The sequence below is a fragment of the Hemiscyllium ocellatum genome, chromosome 47 (genome assembly GCF_020745735.1).
Source record: "Hemiscyllium ocellatum isolate sHemOce1 chromosome 47, sHemOce1.pat.X.cur, whole genome shotgun sequence".
In the NCBI taxonomy this organism is placed as follows: domain Eukaryota; kingdom Metazoa; phylum Chordata; class Chondrichthyes; order Orectolobiformes; family Hemiscylliidae; genus Hemiscyllium; species Hemiscyllium ocellatum.
In genome coordinates, this window is record NC_083447.1 from 22,298,320 (window position 1) to 22,317,927 (window position 19,608).

Sequence of the window (19,608 nt, forward strand, 5' to 3'; positions counted from 1 at the left end):
AGGAAAGTTTACAGTCACTTCAGAGAAATGCCTGCAAGTTTTCAATGTTTTGTTTTGTAGGTGATAATGGACAATGGGCTGAGAGAGAACATTATCCTGGAGGTTGTCCTGCCTGTCACAAACCTGACTCTCTGCGTGGCAGCCTACACGCAAGCTGGAGATGGACCATGGAGTGATCCTGTCCTGGTAACCCTCCCTAGCCCAGGTGAGATCAGCCAGACTTTGTGCTCATGTTCCAACCAGTTCCTGGGAACTTGTGAGTGTTTCTGGAAAGGTGTTGTATTGAAACTGCTGATGTATGTCTTCCTCTTTGAGTTGCCATTGAATGATGATCCTGTCCACTGTTTCCTTTTTTGAATTGAATAATTTTAGGGCCTCAATGAACCAAGAGATGGCAGGCCCATGTGACAACTTCTCCAATCCTGTTAAATTTCAAACAGGTCCTTGATGGGAGGTGACTGATTGTAGGTGACTAGAAATGTACCTGCTTGACTTAACTGTTGTCCCTGCTTTCTTATCCACTGGTAGTGGGTATGTGTTTTAGGGGAGATAAAATCCAACCCAAAAGATAATGGAAATTTTGTAATTTTGTCCTTTTTTTTTCTCCTGCAAAAATATCGCTGTTTCTGTTGGAAGCAAGTTTTGTTGTGGGGTGGAGTGGGGGGGGAATGTATTTAAAACTTTCAAAACCAAATCCTTGTGAATCAATGATATTAAAGGGTCCAGAACCAAGTTGGGCAAATGAAATTAAGATCCAGTTAAACCGCGAATGGTAGAGCAAAACAGGCTTAATAGCGTTGAATAGCTTCCACTCCCTTCATGTGTTTTGATATTGACACAATTTTCTATGTTCAAAAAGAGCTCAGAAATAATGAGAATCAACTAGCTAAATTAACTTGAGCAGACATTTTATCTCAACCAGGAGCTATGACAGAATGGGCTTCTGTTATTGACTACAATGATTCAATTTAAGAGTAATTAATGTTATGTTGAACTAGTCTTCACCATTGCTGAGAGGCAAAACAATTTATTATTTGTGATTCTCTACACAGGTATTCCAAGGCAGATAAGATATCCAGTAGGTAAGAGACGACCTTTGGTTAGGTTTTATATGAAAGGAGAATGTTCCAGAACTCATTAAAGTATGTTTGGTGTGCAACTATTTGAAAGAAAAAGGCTAGTCAGTCTTGAAGTCAACTCAAATCCGCTTTGCTGCTTAAACTTTGACTCCCTGTTGAGCCAGACATATGTTGTTTTGGAATGTAATATTTCTCTCTTGAGAGACAGAACAATATGTGAACAGAATGAGTGCCTACCATGAGGGACTTTGTCGAAAACCTGAGCAAAATCCATGTACTCAATATCTACTGCTTTCCCCCTCATCGATCATCTTTGTCACCTCCTCACAAAATTCAATCACGTTCGTAAGACATGATCTGCCCTGCACAAAGCCATGCTGACTGTTCCTAATTAGTCTGTGCTTTTCCAAATATACATAAATCCTATCCCTAAAGATCCTCTCCAATGGCCTCCCAACTACTGATGTGAGACTCACCAGTCTATAGTTTCCTGGATTATCCCTATTTCCCTTCTTGAACAGAGGAACAACATTAGCTCCTTGCTAGTCCTCCTGGACTTCTCCAGTGGCTAGTGAGGATACAGAGATCTTGATCAAGGCCCCAGCAATTTCCTCTCTTGCCTCTCTCAAAAACCTGCAGTAGATACCATCGGGCCTGGGGATTTATCCACCTTAGTGCTCCTAAAGAGACTAAAACACCACTTTCTTCTTGATTTAACATGCCCAAGCATATTAACGTGGGCCATACAGATCTCACTATCCTCTATTTCCTTCTTCTGGGTGATTACTGATGCAAAGTACTCATTTAGAATCTCACCCAAATCCTCTGTCTCCAAGCACAAGTTCCCTCCTGTAATCCTGAGTGGTCCTACCTTCTCCCTAGTTATCCTCTTGTTTTAATGTATCTATAGAATAGCCTGGGATTCTCAATACCCCTACTTGCCAAAGATTTTAAAACAAGTTGGGGCTGAGATCGAAGGTGGACATGTCCAAAATTCCTCATCTCTCATTGTTGTAGCCATGTATAGAAAGCGGGAAAATGAGGTTGAAAAACCTATCAGCCATGATTGAATGGTGGAGCGTACTCAATGGGCCGAATGGCCTAATTTCTGCTCCAATGTCTTATTGTCTATACTAGTTTGGTGCACAATATCAACCATCAAGTCAGGGCAGGTTTATAAGATCCAAATTTAGGATTGACCAATCTGCTTTAAATTTGAAAACTGATAGGCCAACGACTTTGGCTTTTCTGTACCAAGCTAATTTCTTTATTCATTCTTTCCTGCATGTGAGCATTGATGTCTGGGCCAGCATCAACTCGCCATCTTTAATCGCCCTGGCGAAGTTAAAGATGAACCCACCTTCTTGAACTAGTATTGTCCATGTGTAAGTGAACTTATAATGCTGTTAGGGAGACAGTGCCAGGATTTTGATCCAGTGACACTGAAGGAACAATGCAATAATTCCAAGTCAGGATTGAGGGGAACTTGCAGGAGTTCTCATGTTCTTGCCCTTGTACTTCAAGACAGTAATGACTTCGTTTGGAAGGTGCTGACTGTGGAACCTTGGTAAATTTCTGCAGTGCATTACTGCTACTGTGGAACAGTGATGTAAGGAGTAAATGTATAAAATGATGGATTGGGTGCTGATCAAGTGGGCTGCTTCCTTTGATGGTGTTTCTTTGTTGTAACTGAACTCATCCAGGTTAAAGAAAAATCTCATTCAACAACAAATAGAGCATTGGAAATCTGGAACCCTTATCTAAACTAAAGTTTTTAGTTTTTTGTTTTGCAATGAGCATTTTAAAGAAGATGGAGGAGAGTGATAGACCATAAGACAGAGTGGAAGTATGGCCATTTAGCCCATCGAGTCCACTGTGCCATTTAATCATGGCTGATGGGCATTTCAACTCCACTTACCCACATTCTACCCATATCCCTGAATTCCTTGCGAGATCAAGAATTTATCAATCTCTGACATTTGATGTCCCTGAAGTTGTGGATCAACTAAATGAATAGCAAAGCAGGTATAAAGGATTGAATATGCTCTTCCTATTCATTCCTGAATAACTATTATTTGGGAATGGCAATGCAGAGGAATTACTGAATGCAACAGCATTAGCATGTTTTCTTGGGAATTGTTACATTTCCATTCTCTCATTCCTGTTGGAAACAATGAATGCTGTCTAGCTTGAGGTGTGACATTTCTATCAATTTACAAATTAACGTTTTTTTGGGATGCTACTTCTTTCCTGAAGATGGATAGAGGTTTGTGGTGACAAAGCTCTTGATAATTATCTTAGCTCTTTAACTCTTGTGCTTTCAGGGAAGGCAGGCAGAAGGTCCTTCTCTTGGCACTGGTGGTACGTGGTGATGGCAGTCGCTGTCGCTATGGCCTCTGCCATTTGCCTTGCTGTGCTTGTTGCCCGACTGAGGAAGAAGGATGTTCGATATGGGTAAGAATTTACTGTTTCATTTCATGAACTTGCTTTTCATTCACAGCCAATGGATGAGGCTAGGCACGGTGCGGGGGAAGGGGGGGGGGGGGGTGGTTGGGGGGTGGTGGAGCGTAGTGTCGATGGACTCACAGTCAAAGAACAAACCCTTGAAATTTGAAAATTACCTGCCATTCAAAATCCATGGAACAGGCGAGCAAGAAAATTATGTCCCACCTACTCCATTTATATGGAAACACTGGTCACTTTTATAAATATATTCAATGTGTCTGTGCGAGTTGACAGTTAAGGAAATATAACATGACTAGTCTGCACTGCCAGTTTCACATTTTACTCTGATGCATAGAAAAACATGAAGTAGAAAGCAAATGATCAGAAACTGAAAACATAACTTTAAAAGTGCAAAACTTTTATATTACAGAATTAATCAAAATAGTGAATGTAAGCATTATTTACCCATTCAATGGTTTACCAGGTATTTTTGAGGCCCTGAATTTTCTTAGATATTGTTCATTTCCTCAAATGCTTTTTGAACATGTCCACCCTGTATTGGGTGGTGTGAGGTAAGAGAAAGTGTTTGCAGATGTTATTACTCAGGGACTTCCAAAAGGGATGAGAAAGATCTTTTAGACTGATCTCCCGTGGTAAGAACTTGCAAGGCCTATGCTGTCTGAAGTTCATCAGATGGCAGCACCCAAAGGACTTGATGAATAATTAATCCAACCTTTGGCTTTTGCCCAATTCTATAATCCCTCCAATATCGCAGTACCACCTGGCAGCTTCACCTCGAGGGAAAATGAAGAATGTACTCTACATCCTATCTGTAAAATGAAGAGATAATGCATGTATAGGTGAACTACAACTCTACACGAGATTATTCATTAGTTTAGTCCCACTGATTAACAAGTTATTAGTGACTGATACAAGTTTAATGCTACAACTATCATCACAAATATTCATTATTGCTTTCTGAAACCCAACATGGGTTATTAAAAATTTAGAAAATTAATTTCAAGAATTATTACTTTCTGTGAATTACAGTGCAACTATTCATTGATAACTCTGATACATGGGGCTTGCTAACTCTACCAGGGTTGATTAGATTACATTAGATTAGATTCCCTACATTGTGGAAACAGTCCCTTCGGCCCAACAAGTCCACACCGACCCTCCAAAGAGTAACCCACCCAGACCCATTTTCCTCAGACTAATGTACCTAACATGATGGGCAATTTACCATGGCCAATCCACCTGACCTGCACATCTTTGGACTGTGGGAGGAAACCGGAGCACCCGGAAAAAATCCATGCACACACGGGAGAATGTGCACCTCCACGCAGACAGTCATCCGAGGCTGGAATCAAACCTGGGACCCTGACGCTGTAAGGCAGCAGTGCACTGTAGGCATTTCTAACAAGTGTGACATGGTGCTGGTGATGGTGCCACAGGACTTGGGTAATTTGGTAATTCTTATATCAGAGTTGGCAGGTGTGGTTAGACAGATCAGCCAAGCCACCACAACATCTTTGATTCTAACACTCAAGACAGACTTCAGAGAGGTAAGTGGGAAAGTAAAATGGATTAAAAATGTGAATAGTTTATTGGTAAAATGATAAACTTGGAGGAGGGAGGTGGGAAGTTAATAACTGTTATCGTAATAACGAAGATACATTATCAATGATGTCAAATAGTGTCACACCATATGGAACTATGACCTGTAGGACAAGGGTTCACTGGAGGCCTGTGAATACTTAATAAATAATTCACACTAGTCTGGTTTTCAGTCTGTATTTCTTATAAGCACCCAAAAGTCAGATATGATAATTACACAAATTCATTGTGTTTCCCCAGTAATCCCCAACCTCAGCATGCCCCAAAATTAACCAGAGTAATCAACAAAAAAATCCTTCTGGTTCATATATACTCACTCTCACATACATGGCACTCACACGTTGTCACATACACTCACGCTTAGACACAGTCTCCCCCTCACTCACATTCACGTACTTACACTCGAGCCACACACATTCCCTCTCTACCACACAAAGTAGGAGACAGGCACTCTCATGATGTCACACAGTACCACAGCATTTTGCACCATCCCATGTTGTTCACTGGCTCTCAGAGATCTATAGAGTCAAAATAAAGTGGAATGCTGAGGGTATCTGCCTGAAACACACGATTTTATCCTTCATTATTGCACTCAGAACCAATTTTTATGATTAGTTCTCCAAATGATTTTGACAGTTGACCTCTATTTTCTACACAGCACCATTACGCCACTGTCCATTCCCCCCCCATCCTGGATTAGTTCATGAACATTTCACCTTCTCCTTCACAGCAATGTTTATTCAAATCTTCCGAACTGCAATGAGGGACTTGCCATCTAGAATTGTCAGAATTGTGTTGATTGTTACTTTGTACAATCTTTACATCAAGTTTTATTTTGCTTCCAATGAACTTGTTTATCAATCAAGGCAGGGAAAACTGTCCAATACCAAAGTCTTTTCAGAATAAAGCATTCACTTGCAGAGGCCTGTCCATCCTCGGCCCTTCTCTGCAGATAGCTCTTGGAATGGGGCTGCCAAATCTTGGGTGGATATGCTCAAGTTGATTTCATCATATGTCACCAACAGCTCGACCCCTACTGTATAATTTGTTGTCTGACTCAATTTTTACGGCGCCTTGCAAAAAGGCTTATTAAATCATGTGCCTTATGGACAGCAAATTATCACCTGATTAAGTAAACTTTTTTTTAATGCCTCTGTGATTTATTTATATATCAAAGGAGATTAAGCTTTAATTCCTGGAGATTCCAGGATATAATGTTGACAACTCTGGCTCAAAATGCTTTGGTCCTATAAGGTGCAGTCTTCACTCTTGTGTGTATTCTACAGTGAAGCCTTTGAACCCATGATCGAGAGAGGGGAGTTGGTGGTGCGTTACCGAGTGAAGAAGTCATACAGCAGAAGGACTAATGAGGCCACGTGTGAGTAATCTGTGCTAATCTAACAATAGCATTTACTGGCTTGTTTCAAAGAAAACCAAAGCTTTCAACTAACCTCCATTCTTAAGTCATGCTGACACCTGTCTGCAAAATGTCTACAATTAGATGTTTTGGGTTATAGGCATTGAGGCCTTAACATTAGGCTCTTCAAATATTGATGCACAAGTACTTTACATGTGTAACTGAATCTCTCATTAACAACATCCTGGGTTGATCAGAAACTAAACTAGAACAACCATATCCTTAAATACTGTAGCTACAAGAACCAGTTAGAGGCTAGGAAATCTATGACAAGGATATCTATCACTGCCCTAAGTCAAATCACCATCTTTCAGGCACAAATCAGGATTACTGTTGGATGGCTCACTGTTTGCCTGGATGAGTATAGCACCAACAACACTCAAGAAGCTCAACACTATCCATGACAAAGCTGTCCACTTGCTTGGCATCCAGTCCACCACCTTCAGCATTCACTCCTTCCCACTGACACTCCATCCAGGCAGTGTGTACCACCTACAAGATATTCTGCATTGTTTCACCAATGCTCCTCAGACAGCATCTTCCAAATCCACAATCACTAATCTAGAAGGACAAGAGCAGCAGACACATGAGAATATCACTTCCTGCAAGTTTCCCTTCAAAATACTCACCTTCAGAGTTCGAAAATTCTTAGAACTCCCTCCTTCGTATTAATGTCGGCGTACCTACACCAAATGGACTACAGCAATTCAATAAAGCAGCTCCCCACCACATTTTCAAAGGCAATTAGGATGGGAAATTAATGCTGCCCTAGCCAGCGAACTCTAAGTCCAATGAATGAATTAAAAAAAAAGGATTTGAGTCGTTTCAGTTGAGACCTGCAATTGTTCATGTCAGAACCATGGAACAAGATATTTTTGATAATATTAATTGACAAACCTATTTCAAGCACCAAGCAATTGGTGAATAATTCTGCAGTCTGCTTGTTTCTTTGCCCCATTCTTTCCTCTTTCTAACCTGAGACTCTGGTAATGACGAATTTGATACTGGAATTGAAGATCTTTGCTGTAAGTGGCCAGATATTGGCTAATGGTAAAATGTGATTGTAATTGCTGCCTGGAAATGAGAGAATTGAAGACACTCGATTCCTCACCTCTCACACATTGTGTGCCCAAACTGGTAACATTTAAGATTATGAGGGATGAATCTTTCACGTCACTAAGAGAAGAAAAATTCCAGATTTCCTTTGATTTGAACTGGAAATTAGTTAGCCTTGGATTTTGTTTCAATGACCCTGGAGTAGGGCTTGGGCCCACAGTCTTGGGGATAATATCCCACTGAACCATGATTTAAGCAAATAGTCACCCTTATTACCTGCCTAGCTGAAGTCAGCTGATTTTACAGGGATTATTTTATTGGACGAGTAATCTATGACAGTGCTGGCCTGCCCTGTCTTGTGCACATCCAGAAGTTTCATTGCAAACAAGCTCTCTAAAACAGGCACACAAATGACAGGCACCTGGATAAAGGTTAGAATCATGTCTCTGTTGCTTAAGATGGAAAGGCTGTGTCAGTGGTAATGTCACTGGATTAGCAATCCAAGGTCCCACATTTGTGTTCAGGCATGTGAGTTCAAACGGTGAAGTTTGAATTTGATAAAAAGCTTGAATAAACAGCTGGCATAATGGTGACCTGTAATCATTAGCATTAATACCTATAATCAATGGCTTGGGTGGCATAGTTGCTCAGTGGATAGTACTGCTGCCTCACAGCACCAAGGACCAGGGTTCAAAAAACAAAGAACAACGAACAAAGGAAATTATAGCACAGGAACAGGCCCTTTGGCCCTTCACGCCTGCACGGATCCAGATCCTCTACCTAAACCTATCATCCATTCTCTAAGGGTCTGTATCTCTCTGCTTCCTGCTCATTCATGTATCTGTCTAGATACATCTTAAATGACTATCGTGCCTGCCTCCACTGGCAACATGTTCCAGGCACCCATCACCCTCTACGTAAAAACTTTCCATGCATATCTCTCTTAAACTTTTCCCCTCTCACCTTGAACTAGTGACTCCTAATAATTGAGTCCCCCATTCTGGGAAAAAGCATATTGCTATCCACCCTTTCATGATTTTATAGACCTCAATCCGGTTGCCCCCTCAAGCCATGTCTTTCTAATGAAAACAATCCTAATCTACTTAACCTCTCTTCATAGCTAGCACCCTCCATACCAGAAAACATCCTGGTGAACTTCCTCTGCACCCTCTCCAAAGCATCCACACCCTTTTGGTAATGTGGTGACCAGAACTGTATGCAGTATTCCAAATGTAGACAAACCAAAGTCTTCTTCAACTGTAACATTACTGCCAAATCTTGTACTCAATACCCCAATTAAGGAAAGCATGCTGTCTGCTTTCTTGACCACTCTATCAACCTGCCCTGCCACCTTTAGGGTACAAAGACCTGAACACCCTGTACATCAATTTTCCCCAGGGCTTTTCCATTTACTGTACAGTTCACTCTTGAATTGGATCTTCTAAAATGCATCACCTCATATTTGCTCAGATTAAACTCCATCTGCCATTTCTCCGTCCAACTCTCCAATCCATCTATATTCTGCTATATTTTCTGACAGTCCCCTTCATTATCTGCTACTCCATCAATCTTAGTGTTATCTGCAAACTTGCTAAATCAGGCAATCGATACCTTCCTCTAAATCATTTATGTATATCACAAATGAGAGTGGTCCCAGCACAGATCCCTGTGGAACACCACTGGTCACAGGTCTCTTTTTTGAGAAACTCCCTTCTACTACTACTCTCTGTCTCTTGCTGCCTAGCCAATTCTTTGCCCATCTAGCTAGTGTACCCTGGACCCCGTGCAACTTCACTTTCTCCATTAGCTTACCATGGGGAATCTTAGCAAACACCTTACTGAAGTACATGTATATGACATCTACAGCCCTTCCCTCACGATTAAAGGCCCTAGGCAGAAACCCTGCCCCTGAGAGATCCTGGCCCAGCAGAGGCGACTGCTGAATGTGTCTCCAATTCCACACTCAGGTACTGACTGTGTAGAGTTTGCACATTCTCCCTGTGTCTGTATGGATTTCCTTCAGGTGTTTTTTTTCCCCCCACAGTATAAAGATGTACAGGTTAGGTGGATTGGCCATGCCAAATTGCCCATTGTGTCTAGGGAAGTGTAGGTGGATTAGCTGTGGGAAATGCAAGGCTAGGGCAGGGGATGGGTCTTGGTGGGATGCTCTTCGGAGGATCGGTGTAGACTCAAAGAGCTGAATGGCCTGCTTTCACCCTGTAGAGACTCTATGATCCTATGAAAAATGCAATCTCATCAGTAATCCCTCTAAAACTCAAAATCAGCCATCCTGACCTGGTCTTTTCTACGTGGGGCTCAAGATCCACAGTAGTGTGATTGACACTTGACTGTCGCCTGGGTAGTCAGGGTTGAGCAATAAATACTGGCCTGGCCAGTAATACCGACATCCCATGTGCAAATATAAAGTCTGTCCACACACAGCTGAGCATGATGTCAATGAAAATTACTTTATATAAAGAGTGGAATGTGACTAATTCTGGGTGGTGACAGTGTAAATTATAGCAAGCTGTGAGTAAAACAGCTGTGCACATCTTTTGTAAATACCACTGTTTAAAAGGGCAGATGTGAATGATTCCCTCATTTCTGACTGCGTCTGCCTTGTAAATCTGCCTGCGCTCCTTGGGTCAGGGATGTGTTTGCTGGTGGCTAAATGTCAAGCATTTTTGACTTTAACTCGACAATAACAGAAATTAGGTCAGTGAGGCAGGACAGATATTGCAGATGTGAGACCACCTGCACACTGTCAGAGATTTAAAACTAATCTGTTCATGTTGAGTCACAGTATTTCATAATTCCTACCAAACAAAACACCCATCTGCACAAATGGGTTTACACTCAGTAATGTCACCAGTTGGCAGTTGGGCCGGGGTGGTGTAGCAGAAAGGGGTGGGGTGGGGAAATATGGTTGTGGACGCCTACAGCTGCTTCAGTCTGTTGGATAAGTGCAGTGAATCTAGAGCTGAAGGCAAGATTGGATCTGATGTGACCTGTCAAATACTCAGCTGGGGCACATGGTTGGAAAAGAGTGTTTACTTTTATTCTGTAACAGGAAGAAGGCATCACTGGCTAGGCAACACTTATTGTCCATCCCTAATTGCCCAGAGGACAGTTAAGAGTCAACTGCATTGCTGTGGGTCTGGAGTCACATGTAGGCCAGGCCAGGTAAGGATGGCAGTTTTCTTCCCTAAAGGACATTAGTGAACCAGATGGGTTTTTCCGACAATTGGCAATGGATTTATAGTAGTCATTAGATTCTTAATTCCAGATAGTTATTGAATTCAAATTCCACCACCAGATATTTATTGAATTCAAATTCCATCCATGGTGTGATTCAAACCCGGATCCCTGGAACATGACCTGGGTCTCTGGATTAACAGTCCAGGAATAATACTATGAGGCCATCGCCTCCCCAGTTACAGGACTGATACACCAGACCCTGAGTTATGACAGTTGGTCGAATGATTTGTTTGAGATCACCTCAGTTTCCACCTTGGGACCCTCCAACCACATGGAATTAACTTCTCTTAGGTCACCTCTCAACTTCCTAAGCTCCAATGAAAAAAAAAACAACTATCCAGCTTCCTCAGACCCTCCATTCCCAGCACATTATGGCAAATCTTTTCTGAATCCCCTCCAATGTAATAATGTCCTGAGATCTGAGAAAACATGGTACCTAACAGGGTGGTAGAGATATTCTTGTAACATTTAAGAAGCATCTGTTTGAGTACTTAAACTGTCAGGGGATACAGGTACACAATCCTTTATCCAAAATCCTTGGGGCCAGTTGTTTTTCGGAATTTGGAATTTTTTTGGATTTTGGAATAAATGACATTTTCACAAGGAAATAAAAAAAACCTAACAGCAGACGCATGTGTGACTAGTATGAGCGCTGAAACACAATTGACGCCTACCAGTGCTGGGCCATGCCGCCACGTCACATCTGAGTGACATGGTTCAAGTGGGTATGGAGTTGGGTCACCTGTTCGCATGCCAAAGTAACATTCCACACTCCATGAAAATCTTTTCGGATTTCAGAGCTTTTTAGATGTCAGAATTTTGGATAAAGGATTGTGTATCTGTAGTAGGCTATGTACCATGTGCAGGTAAATGGGAATAATGTTGTTTGGTGTTTACTAATCAATGTAGACTTGGGTGGGCGAAAGGGCTAGTTATTGTGCTGTAGGACTCTCTTGACTCTAGATAGGTACCAAGGTTCCATGGCAAGGCAGGTATCCTATGAATTATTCAGCTTTTATCCAATGTGCTGAGCACAAAATACCTTCTCACTTGTCATTTTACATTGGTTCAAATTAGTCGTCCAGACACAAGTTTAGAAAGACACAATCTATTGGCCCCTGTCACAATTACAGTGAAAATGGTGAGCTGATTTTAACTGCTGAGCTCCTACTGCAGAACTTTATACGAGTGGACTTCATTTTGGAAGTTGGTAACCAAGGTATGTGCCTGAGTTCTGCAAGCATTCTTCCTGAGTTTACAGACTTGAACAATGACCCAACTGAGGTGGCTTAAGATGATCAAAAGTGCATCAAAGTATTGTTAGAGAGGAACTGTTGAACCTGCCGTGGACATATTGCCTTAAGGACCAAGACTTCAAAATCTGAGGTTCAAAAATACAAATTACTGGAAAAGCTCAGCTGGTTCTTGCAGCATCTGTGGGGAGAAATCAGAGTTAACTTTTTGGGTCAAGTGACTCAGAACTTGAAAACTGGAGGTGGCTGTTTGTGGTTGATGTCAGGAAGTGAATCTTCACACAAAGGGAGTAGAAATGTTTTGAGACTGACTCAAATAGAAATGCCCAAAATGCAATCAACATAGTTTTGTTTGGCAAATGGTACTGAGACATGTAGAATGAAGGTAGCTAAGTAAATCAGCCAAATTCTAATTGGATGGTGGAATTGGTTTGAGTTGAATAGCTTTGTTCTGCAAATCCGTAACATGTAAAAGCATGGACGTTTCTCACACCCTCCCTCCACCGTGCCGAAGTCACGGGGAGAACAGTTAAGATCTATATTGCATGAGGCCAGCTTGCAGTCTTCCAATCTGATTTTGGAAATTATTTCTCCATGACAGTTTTCTAATTAATAAAAACACACCCTAGTGTTTGTTGTTAGTTTGTCTGCAGCTAGACATGGTTTGTCACATTTACCAGAGTCTCAGCAAATTCCCAGCATTCCAGTCCGGAAACAGGCTCATTGGCCCAACAAGTCTCAACCAACCCTCTGAAGAGTATCCACCTAAAACCATTCCTCTACATTTACCCCTGACCAATGCACTAAACCTATACATCCCTGAACACTATGCACAATTTAGCACAGCCAATTCACCTAATCTGCATATCTTTGGACTATGGGTGGAAACCCATGCAGACGTGGGGAGAATGTGAAAACTCCACACAGACAGTAGCCCAAGGCTGGAATCAAACCCGGGTCCCTGGCACTGTGAGGCAACAGTGCTAACCACTGAGCCACCATGCCTCCCCTTGTTGTGATCTTGGATTCTTCATCCTGAACCCAGGACTCTAAAGCAATAAACAAATGTGAACGTGGGTAGCTCTGCCTAAATTAAAACAATTTGTTGGATTTTGCTTTTACTTTTTAACTGAATTGCTTCAGTAAAATGTTCTCACTTTTTAAAAGTGTGTGAGTTGATCATATGAGGTGTCTACTAACACGCCATTCCCACCGTTGGAAATTGTTACCTGATCACTGCCACTCAGCTCAGTGGGTGGGCAAGGACAAGTATCTCAACCTATGACAGAACTCCACACTGGCCTTCTCTATCACCAGAAGGTACCAGTCAAATCAGAGGCTGGCAGCTTCGGGGTCCATAGACTACCCACCAAACCTCACTCCCTGTATTCAGGTCAGGATGGTAGTTTTTTTCCTCCTTTGGTCATATTGGGTGAGGCCATGGGACGAGGAGATCAGAGGCAACAGGTAGCTTTCAGTGACCATCCTCTCACCCACCAAACACACCTCCTATATTTGGGCCTCCCACTGCCCTCGATTGGTAAAATTCCATAGGACTCTCAGTCTTCAGACAGGTTATTTTTCACTGGGGATGTGGTCAGTTGGTACCCTTAAGTGGCCATTAATTGACCGTTTAATGGCTTTAATTGTGAGCACATCTCTCAGTGCCCTTCACCGAGCAACTCATTGCGGAGACAGAGAAATCATGGAGCAAGTTAATTCTGGAGTGATACTTAGCCCTCCTTGCCAATCGTCTCACCACAACCATGGCGGGAAAATTGTGATGTTTATAAGATTTCAAACTCTTAAATTTTCTTTTTCAATTGTTCCACTCCCCCACCCTTTCCATTGCAAATGAACAGTTGAGTCTGATATGTATGGTAAGCTTTCAAACATTGGTGAGTGACTCATGTTTTGGTTTCTCGCATGAATCGTTTAAGGAAGTTTGTGTTTTAAAAAAAAGGGCACTTTCATTTCTACACCACTTAGACAGACAGCGCAAGACAGCACAAAATCCTTTTCAGAATTATGGCAAAAGCAGTCATTGTTGGAACGTAGCAGACAGTTTGTGTACAATGAGATCCTGCAATAGTATTATAATGAGTGGATAATCCACTTTGGTGATGTTTCTAGATGGAATAATTTTGATTAGAGATTTCCCGCTGTTCTTTGAACTACAACCAAACATCCTTTAAATCCATTTGTTTGGATTTAACAGCTTGTTCAAAACATTTTCTGTCTCAATACAATATTCCATCAGAATGCTGCTGGAGTGAGAGTCAGTCTAGACATACTAATCATGTTTCTGCATTAGGACTTGAAACCATGGTCTATGGAATCTGAGGAGAAAGGCAGCAGCGGAGAGCCATGGGGAGGGAGTCACAACTCTCCTCCAGGTGCTACTGAGTTTGGCAGGAGACCCAGATTCTTGTGGGTCAAAGTTATGCCCAACACACTGATAATCCCTTCAGCCCCTTCCCAAACTAGCTTGTATTACGGTGTTGCTGAGGTTGTATAAGATGTAATTTAATTTGATCGCATCCCAAAATATTAAATTACATTTTGGAAAGTAGCCTTGAGTTTCCTCAGTAACTATACTCAATGATGCTCAATCTGATGCCATCAATCAGTTGGCATAAAAAAGGCACTTTTGGCAGAAGGGAGTGATGACTACAGATTTGCAGATGTGTTCCATTGGTGATTTATCGTAATGTTTTAAGGGCTTTCTTTTCAAATATTTATATTCACAGACATATGTTTCTTTGAGTGTATTTTTATGGCATTATTACAACTCATTTTAAAAATTGAACAGTTATCCTCAGTTTTAAAAACAGTATAGAAGTTATGTGGAAATCAGTTGAGACTTGAGGTTTCCTCACCATTTGACTTTTGGCAGAATAAAATTATTTTCGGGTGAATACTAGGTCATCAGCTATGGCACTGATCATCATTAGACTCTGGGCAGCATTTTCATATGCTCACTTAGTCCCAGCAGTCTCCTCCTTCTCCCTCCCCCGTCCTGCTCCTATTCTTTCATTTGAAAGGATGAACAGGAGAGAAACCAACCTCATACTCACATGAGAACGAGTCCCTAAGCTCTGTTGCTCCAATTCAATTTTAAAGCAATATTCCTGAAATACTCTCCTCCTCTTCCTCTAACTATCTCAGTTCTCTTTCTAATATCAGCTCAGTGACGCCACCATCCTAGTCTGTTCCGATAAGATAGACATAACTGTAAATCCTGCATCCTGTAGTTGCAGCTATGACACTCAGCTATCTGAGGGAAGTACTAACAGTTGACTGGATTTCTTTCAATATTTCAAACCTTTTCATTTTGCATCTCTTCAAACTTCCAAATGGGATGGAAAAAGAAGTACATTTCCACAATCTGCCCTCCTAATTGAACTTAGCGTTGTGATGATGGAGAGTAGCAAAACCCATACTGGAACATGAGTTTTTGCCTGGCCTGTGCCACTGGGCAATCCCATGCAGGTTTTATCTTTATTATGTGAGTTTGCATTTGTTTCAGAGTTCAATACAGCTTAGTTAGAAGAAAGAGAGAAATTACTTAATTTCTGAGAGCCTTTCAAGGTCTCAGGATGTCCCAAGTGTGACACAGTCAGTTGTCTAAGTATCATTGAAGACCCAAGAGGGATCACTGATTAGGTGTTTAATCCTTGTAGTAAATCAGCATATCTCCTAGACAGGGAATGTGGAGTGCGATTCAATTTCAGGATATTGCTGTCTGCTCTGGAACAGTCTCATGTTCAAGGAGAAAGATAGGCTGACAATGGAACTGGTCTGAACTGCAAAACTCAGAAAATAATTTGAAGTTAACTGAGCACATCAAACAGGTTGACAGCATGTATTCTGGGAGACTGCAATATTCTCAACAAATGTGGCTGGGTAGCACCATTACTGACCCAAATCGTAAAGCATGCAGTTATTAGATTGACTGGGTCTGCCCAAGGGAAAAAACAACTCACCAATCTTACTATCATGGATAGATGCATTTTTGAAGGATCAGTAGATATGACCTCCACACAGTCCTTTATGTGAATAAAGTCCCATCGTCCCATTGAGAATACCCTCCATCACGTTTTATGTTGCTACCAATGTACGAAATGGGGACAAATTTCAAACCGATTTGGCAGCTCAAGACTCAGTATCTATTGAGGGACTGTAGGCCATCAGCAGCAGCAGAAATACATTTCAACCCATTCTGCAACCTCATGGCTCAGCATATCCTCTATTCTGTCACAAGAATCAAGTTAGGGAATCAATTGTGGTTCAGTGAAGAGTGGAAGAGGACATGCACAAAGCAGCACCAGGTAGAGCTAAAGATTAGGTGCTCACCTGCTAACAGAACTCCATGTGCGCCAAATATTAGAAGCAGCAAGTGATAGAGCTTAGCCATTCCACAATCAAGCAATCTGATATAAAATCTGCAGTCCCACCATATCCAGTTGAGAGTTGTGGTGGACATCACTATAATTATTGGAAGAAGAGGAGCTCCATAAATGCCCTTGTGAGTAAGAGTGGATGCCAGATGCTTGTACAGCATTCAAGCCTCCTGATATACCTGGGAGGTTTCAAAAACAAACCACTCTTCTGCCGTCATTTGTAAACCCCAGCAGCTGTCTGGAACTTTGTGTGGCCATTATTGTCTTGAGAAAGACAGAAATTGCTGGAGAAGTTCAACAGGTCTGGCAGAATCTGTGCAGAAAAAGCAGGAGTTAACGTTTCAGGACCTTTCTTCAGAACTGATGATAGTTAGGAAAACGAGATATATTGGGGGGGAGGGGGGGGCATAGAATACAATGACCCTGAACTTCCACTTGCCTACACCTCAGTACAGCCCCATATTTGGCCAATATCTCTGTCTCGGACCTGCTGCAGTGTCCTAGCAACACTCAGTGCAAGCTGCAAGAACAGCATCACATTTCTCACTCAGGACCCCTGCAGCCTTCTAGACTCAATGTCAAGTTCAATAATTTTAGGGCCAAAACACCACCTTCTATGTCCTTTATCCACTCCACATGCAGACTCTTGTCATCACATGCGCTGCTTTCAATGGAGCCAATCCATTTTCACCTCCATGTTGTCCCCATTATCAGTTTTTCTTCTGCTCTGTCAGATTATCAACCATCCCTTTGTATACCTAACTTACTTTCTGTCCCTTTGGGCACAGCCAACCTATTTTCACTGACAGATGATCCCCATTAGCAAGTTTTCTCCTTCCCTGACTCACTATTAGCCACTCCTTCGCCTGCCTGACTGTCTTTCTCTCCCTCTGGACTCCACGTCTCGTGTACTGCTTTACCACTCTCCCACCTCCCCCCATTTCCCACCCACTATCTTCAGTACAAATACCTCATTTTTCTAGCTAGCATCAGTTCTGAAGAAGGGTCACTGGACCAGAAACGTTAACTTTCCTTTCTCTCCATAAATGCTGCCAGACTTACTGAGTTTCTCCAATTTCAGTTTTTGTTTCCAATTTCCAGCAGTTGTAGTTCTTTGTTTTATTCTACTGTCTTGGCGAGCCTTGGCTTTTTTTGTTCATTGATGGGATGAAGGTGTCGCTGGCCAGGCAGCATTTATCTCCCATTCCTACTTGCCCAGAGGGCAGTTAAGAGTCAACTAAATGACTGTGGGTCCGGAAGCACATCTAGGCCAGGCCTGGTAAAGATGGCAGTTTCTTTCCCTTAGGACATTGGTAAACCAGATTTTTTTTTCTGACAATCAATTCATGGTCATCAATAGATTCTTAATTCCAGATATTTATTGAATTCAAGTTCCACCATCTGCCATTGCAGGATTTAAACCAGATCCCCAGAACATTAGCTGGGTTAACAGTCCAGCAACAACTAAGTCATTGCCTCTCCTCAAATGGTCCTGACTTTAATGTTGGCCTGTTTTGGTTATTGAGGGGAATTGCAAATTTCTGGACTTCATTCAAGCCTTAGCCGATTGACATCGGTCAAGGAATGGGTGAGATGCACAGCCCAGAATTAGTTGGCGACTCCAGATATGGCCTAGGATCATGTTTTGGAAAGTTGGAGCAGAAGGCAAGCTGGGCAACAGCTTTCCTCATTGAGTCTTGTTGGGATCAGAGGACCATTCTTATTTTTCTCCCTGGTCACTTTGAAATCTCTTCAATAAAAACTCTTGACTCTTCGTCCAGCTGTCTTCACCTTACCCAGAAGTGACACAGGCCTTCCTAATAGATCGTGTCATGCAAGTTCAACCTGCATATGTATTGAAGCACTTGTTGACATTGAACGGGATTCTTTGTGCTCAGTTCTTGCAGCGTTTTACCAGATTTGTCACTGGGGCAATGTTAACTGCTCACTTGACTGATTTCTGCGAGGCAGTTAGCAATACAACATGTTGATGTCTGGTGGTCTACACACAATTCAGTATTAATTGCTCAGAATATAAAAAGTATTTTTAAAAAAATCATACAGGCATTTTGCTATATTAAATTTTAGTCTGGAACATTCTTATTTTTCTAAGAAAATGTAAAGGATAAGCCCTGGGTTATTTTCAGAAGCATAAAGCCAATCACAAACTCATTGGATTGTTTCAATTTTTTGACAGTTGCATTTGACATGAAATTTGCTCACAAACATGGGGAAAGAGTATAAGTATATGCCAGGAGAAATTAGTCCCTAATCTTTGCAGTGGGAATTCTTTGTGCTAATGTCACTGGACTACTGATCCAGATGCCCAGTCCAATAGTCTGAGGACTTGGTTTAAATCCAAGCAAGACAGTTTGTGGAATTTAAATTCAATTCCTCACTTGCTCTGACGTGGACAAAACATTCTTTTTAATTCTCACTTCTTTGGATTCTTCTTCTCTCATCTGAAACATGATCCTGATTCCAGGAATGTAGTTGACTCTTGACTGTTCTCTGAATGCCCTGTTTGGAGAATAAACATACAAAAAGATATATGGGTAGTTCGATCCAGCAGATTAGTGGGCGGTAATGAAAAATGACTGAGGAAGATTCTGAGAAAAGTCAGCTTAGTCATCACATCTGAGAAGGGAACCACAATGGACTTGGAGCTCAACAAAAGGAAGAGAATCCAGCTGAAGGCAGGAGTGAGCTGTGATTGAGGAAGATTCTGGAACAGTCTTTCCTTCCTACTGGCAGAGATTAAAATAAATGGAAAACTTCGTTAGGAGCAACCATTTTTGGGCGGAGGGGCGGATTGCTGTGAGTGGGGACATTGAGCATTAGGTTTCACTGAGAGGTGGAGAGGAGCGTTGAGGTGCGGCAATGTAAGGTCTTTCCTTTCCTTTAATCCAGTAGTTACTCAAGGTAGTAATAGCAGTTAGTGGGGTATATATGCTCCTCCTGTGAGATGTGGGAGATTAGGGAGAAGCCAAATGTCCCTGACTACTTGTCTGTAGGAAGTGTGTCCTCCTGTAGCTCCTGCCAAACCACACAGATTGGTTGGACGCAGTCAGGTGCAT

General features: G+C 41.9%; 1 protein-coding gene across 1 annotated transcript in view; it reads left to right on the forward strand.

Annotated features, from left to right (window-relative positions):
* The window catches only part of LOC132836669 (tyrosine-protein kinase receptor UFO), a 215,348-nt gene that overhangs the window by 110,991 nt on the left and 84,749 nt on the right, over positions 1-19,608 (forward strand). The window contains exons 9-12 of the mRNA XM_060856058.1: positions 61-205; positions 1,053-1,082; positions 3,404-3,533; positions 6,431-6,522. Of these exons, the coding sequence (XP_060712041.1) occupies positions 61-205; positions 1,053-1,082; positions 3,404-3,533; positions 6,431-6,522 (397 nt within the window). The remainder of the gene's footprint in view (positions 1-60; positions 206-1,052; positions 1,083-3,403; positions 3,534-6,430; positions 6,523-19,608) is intronic.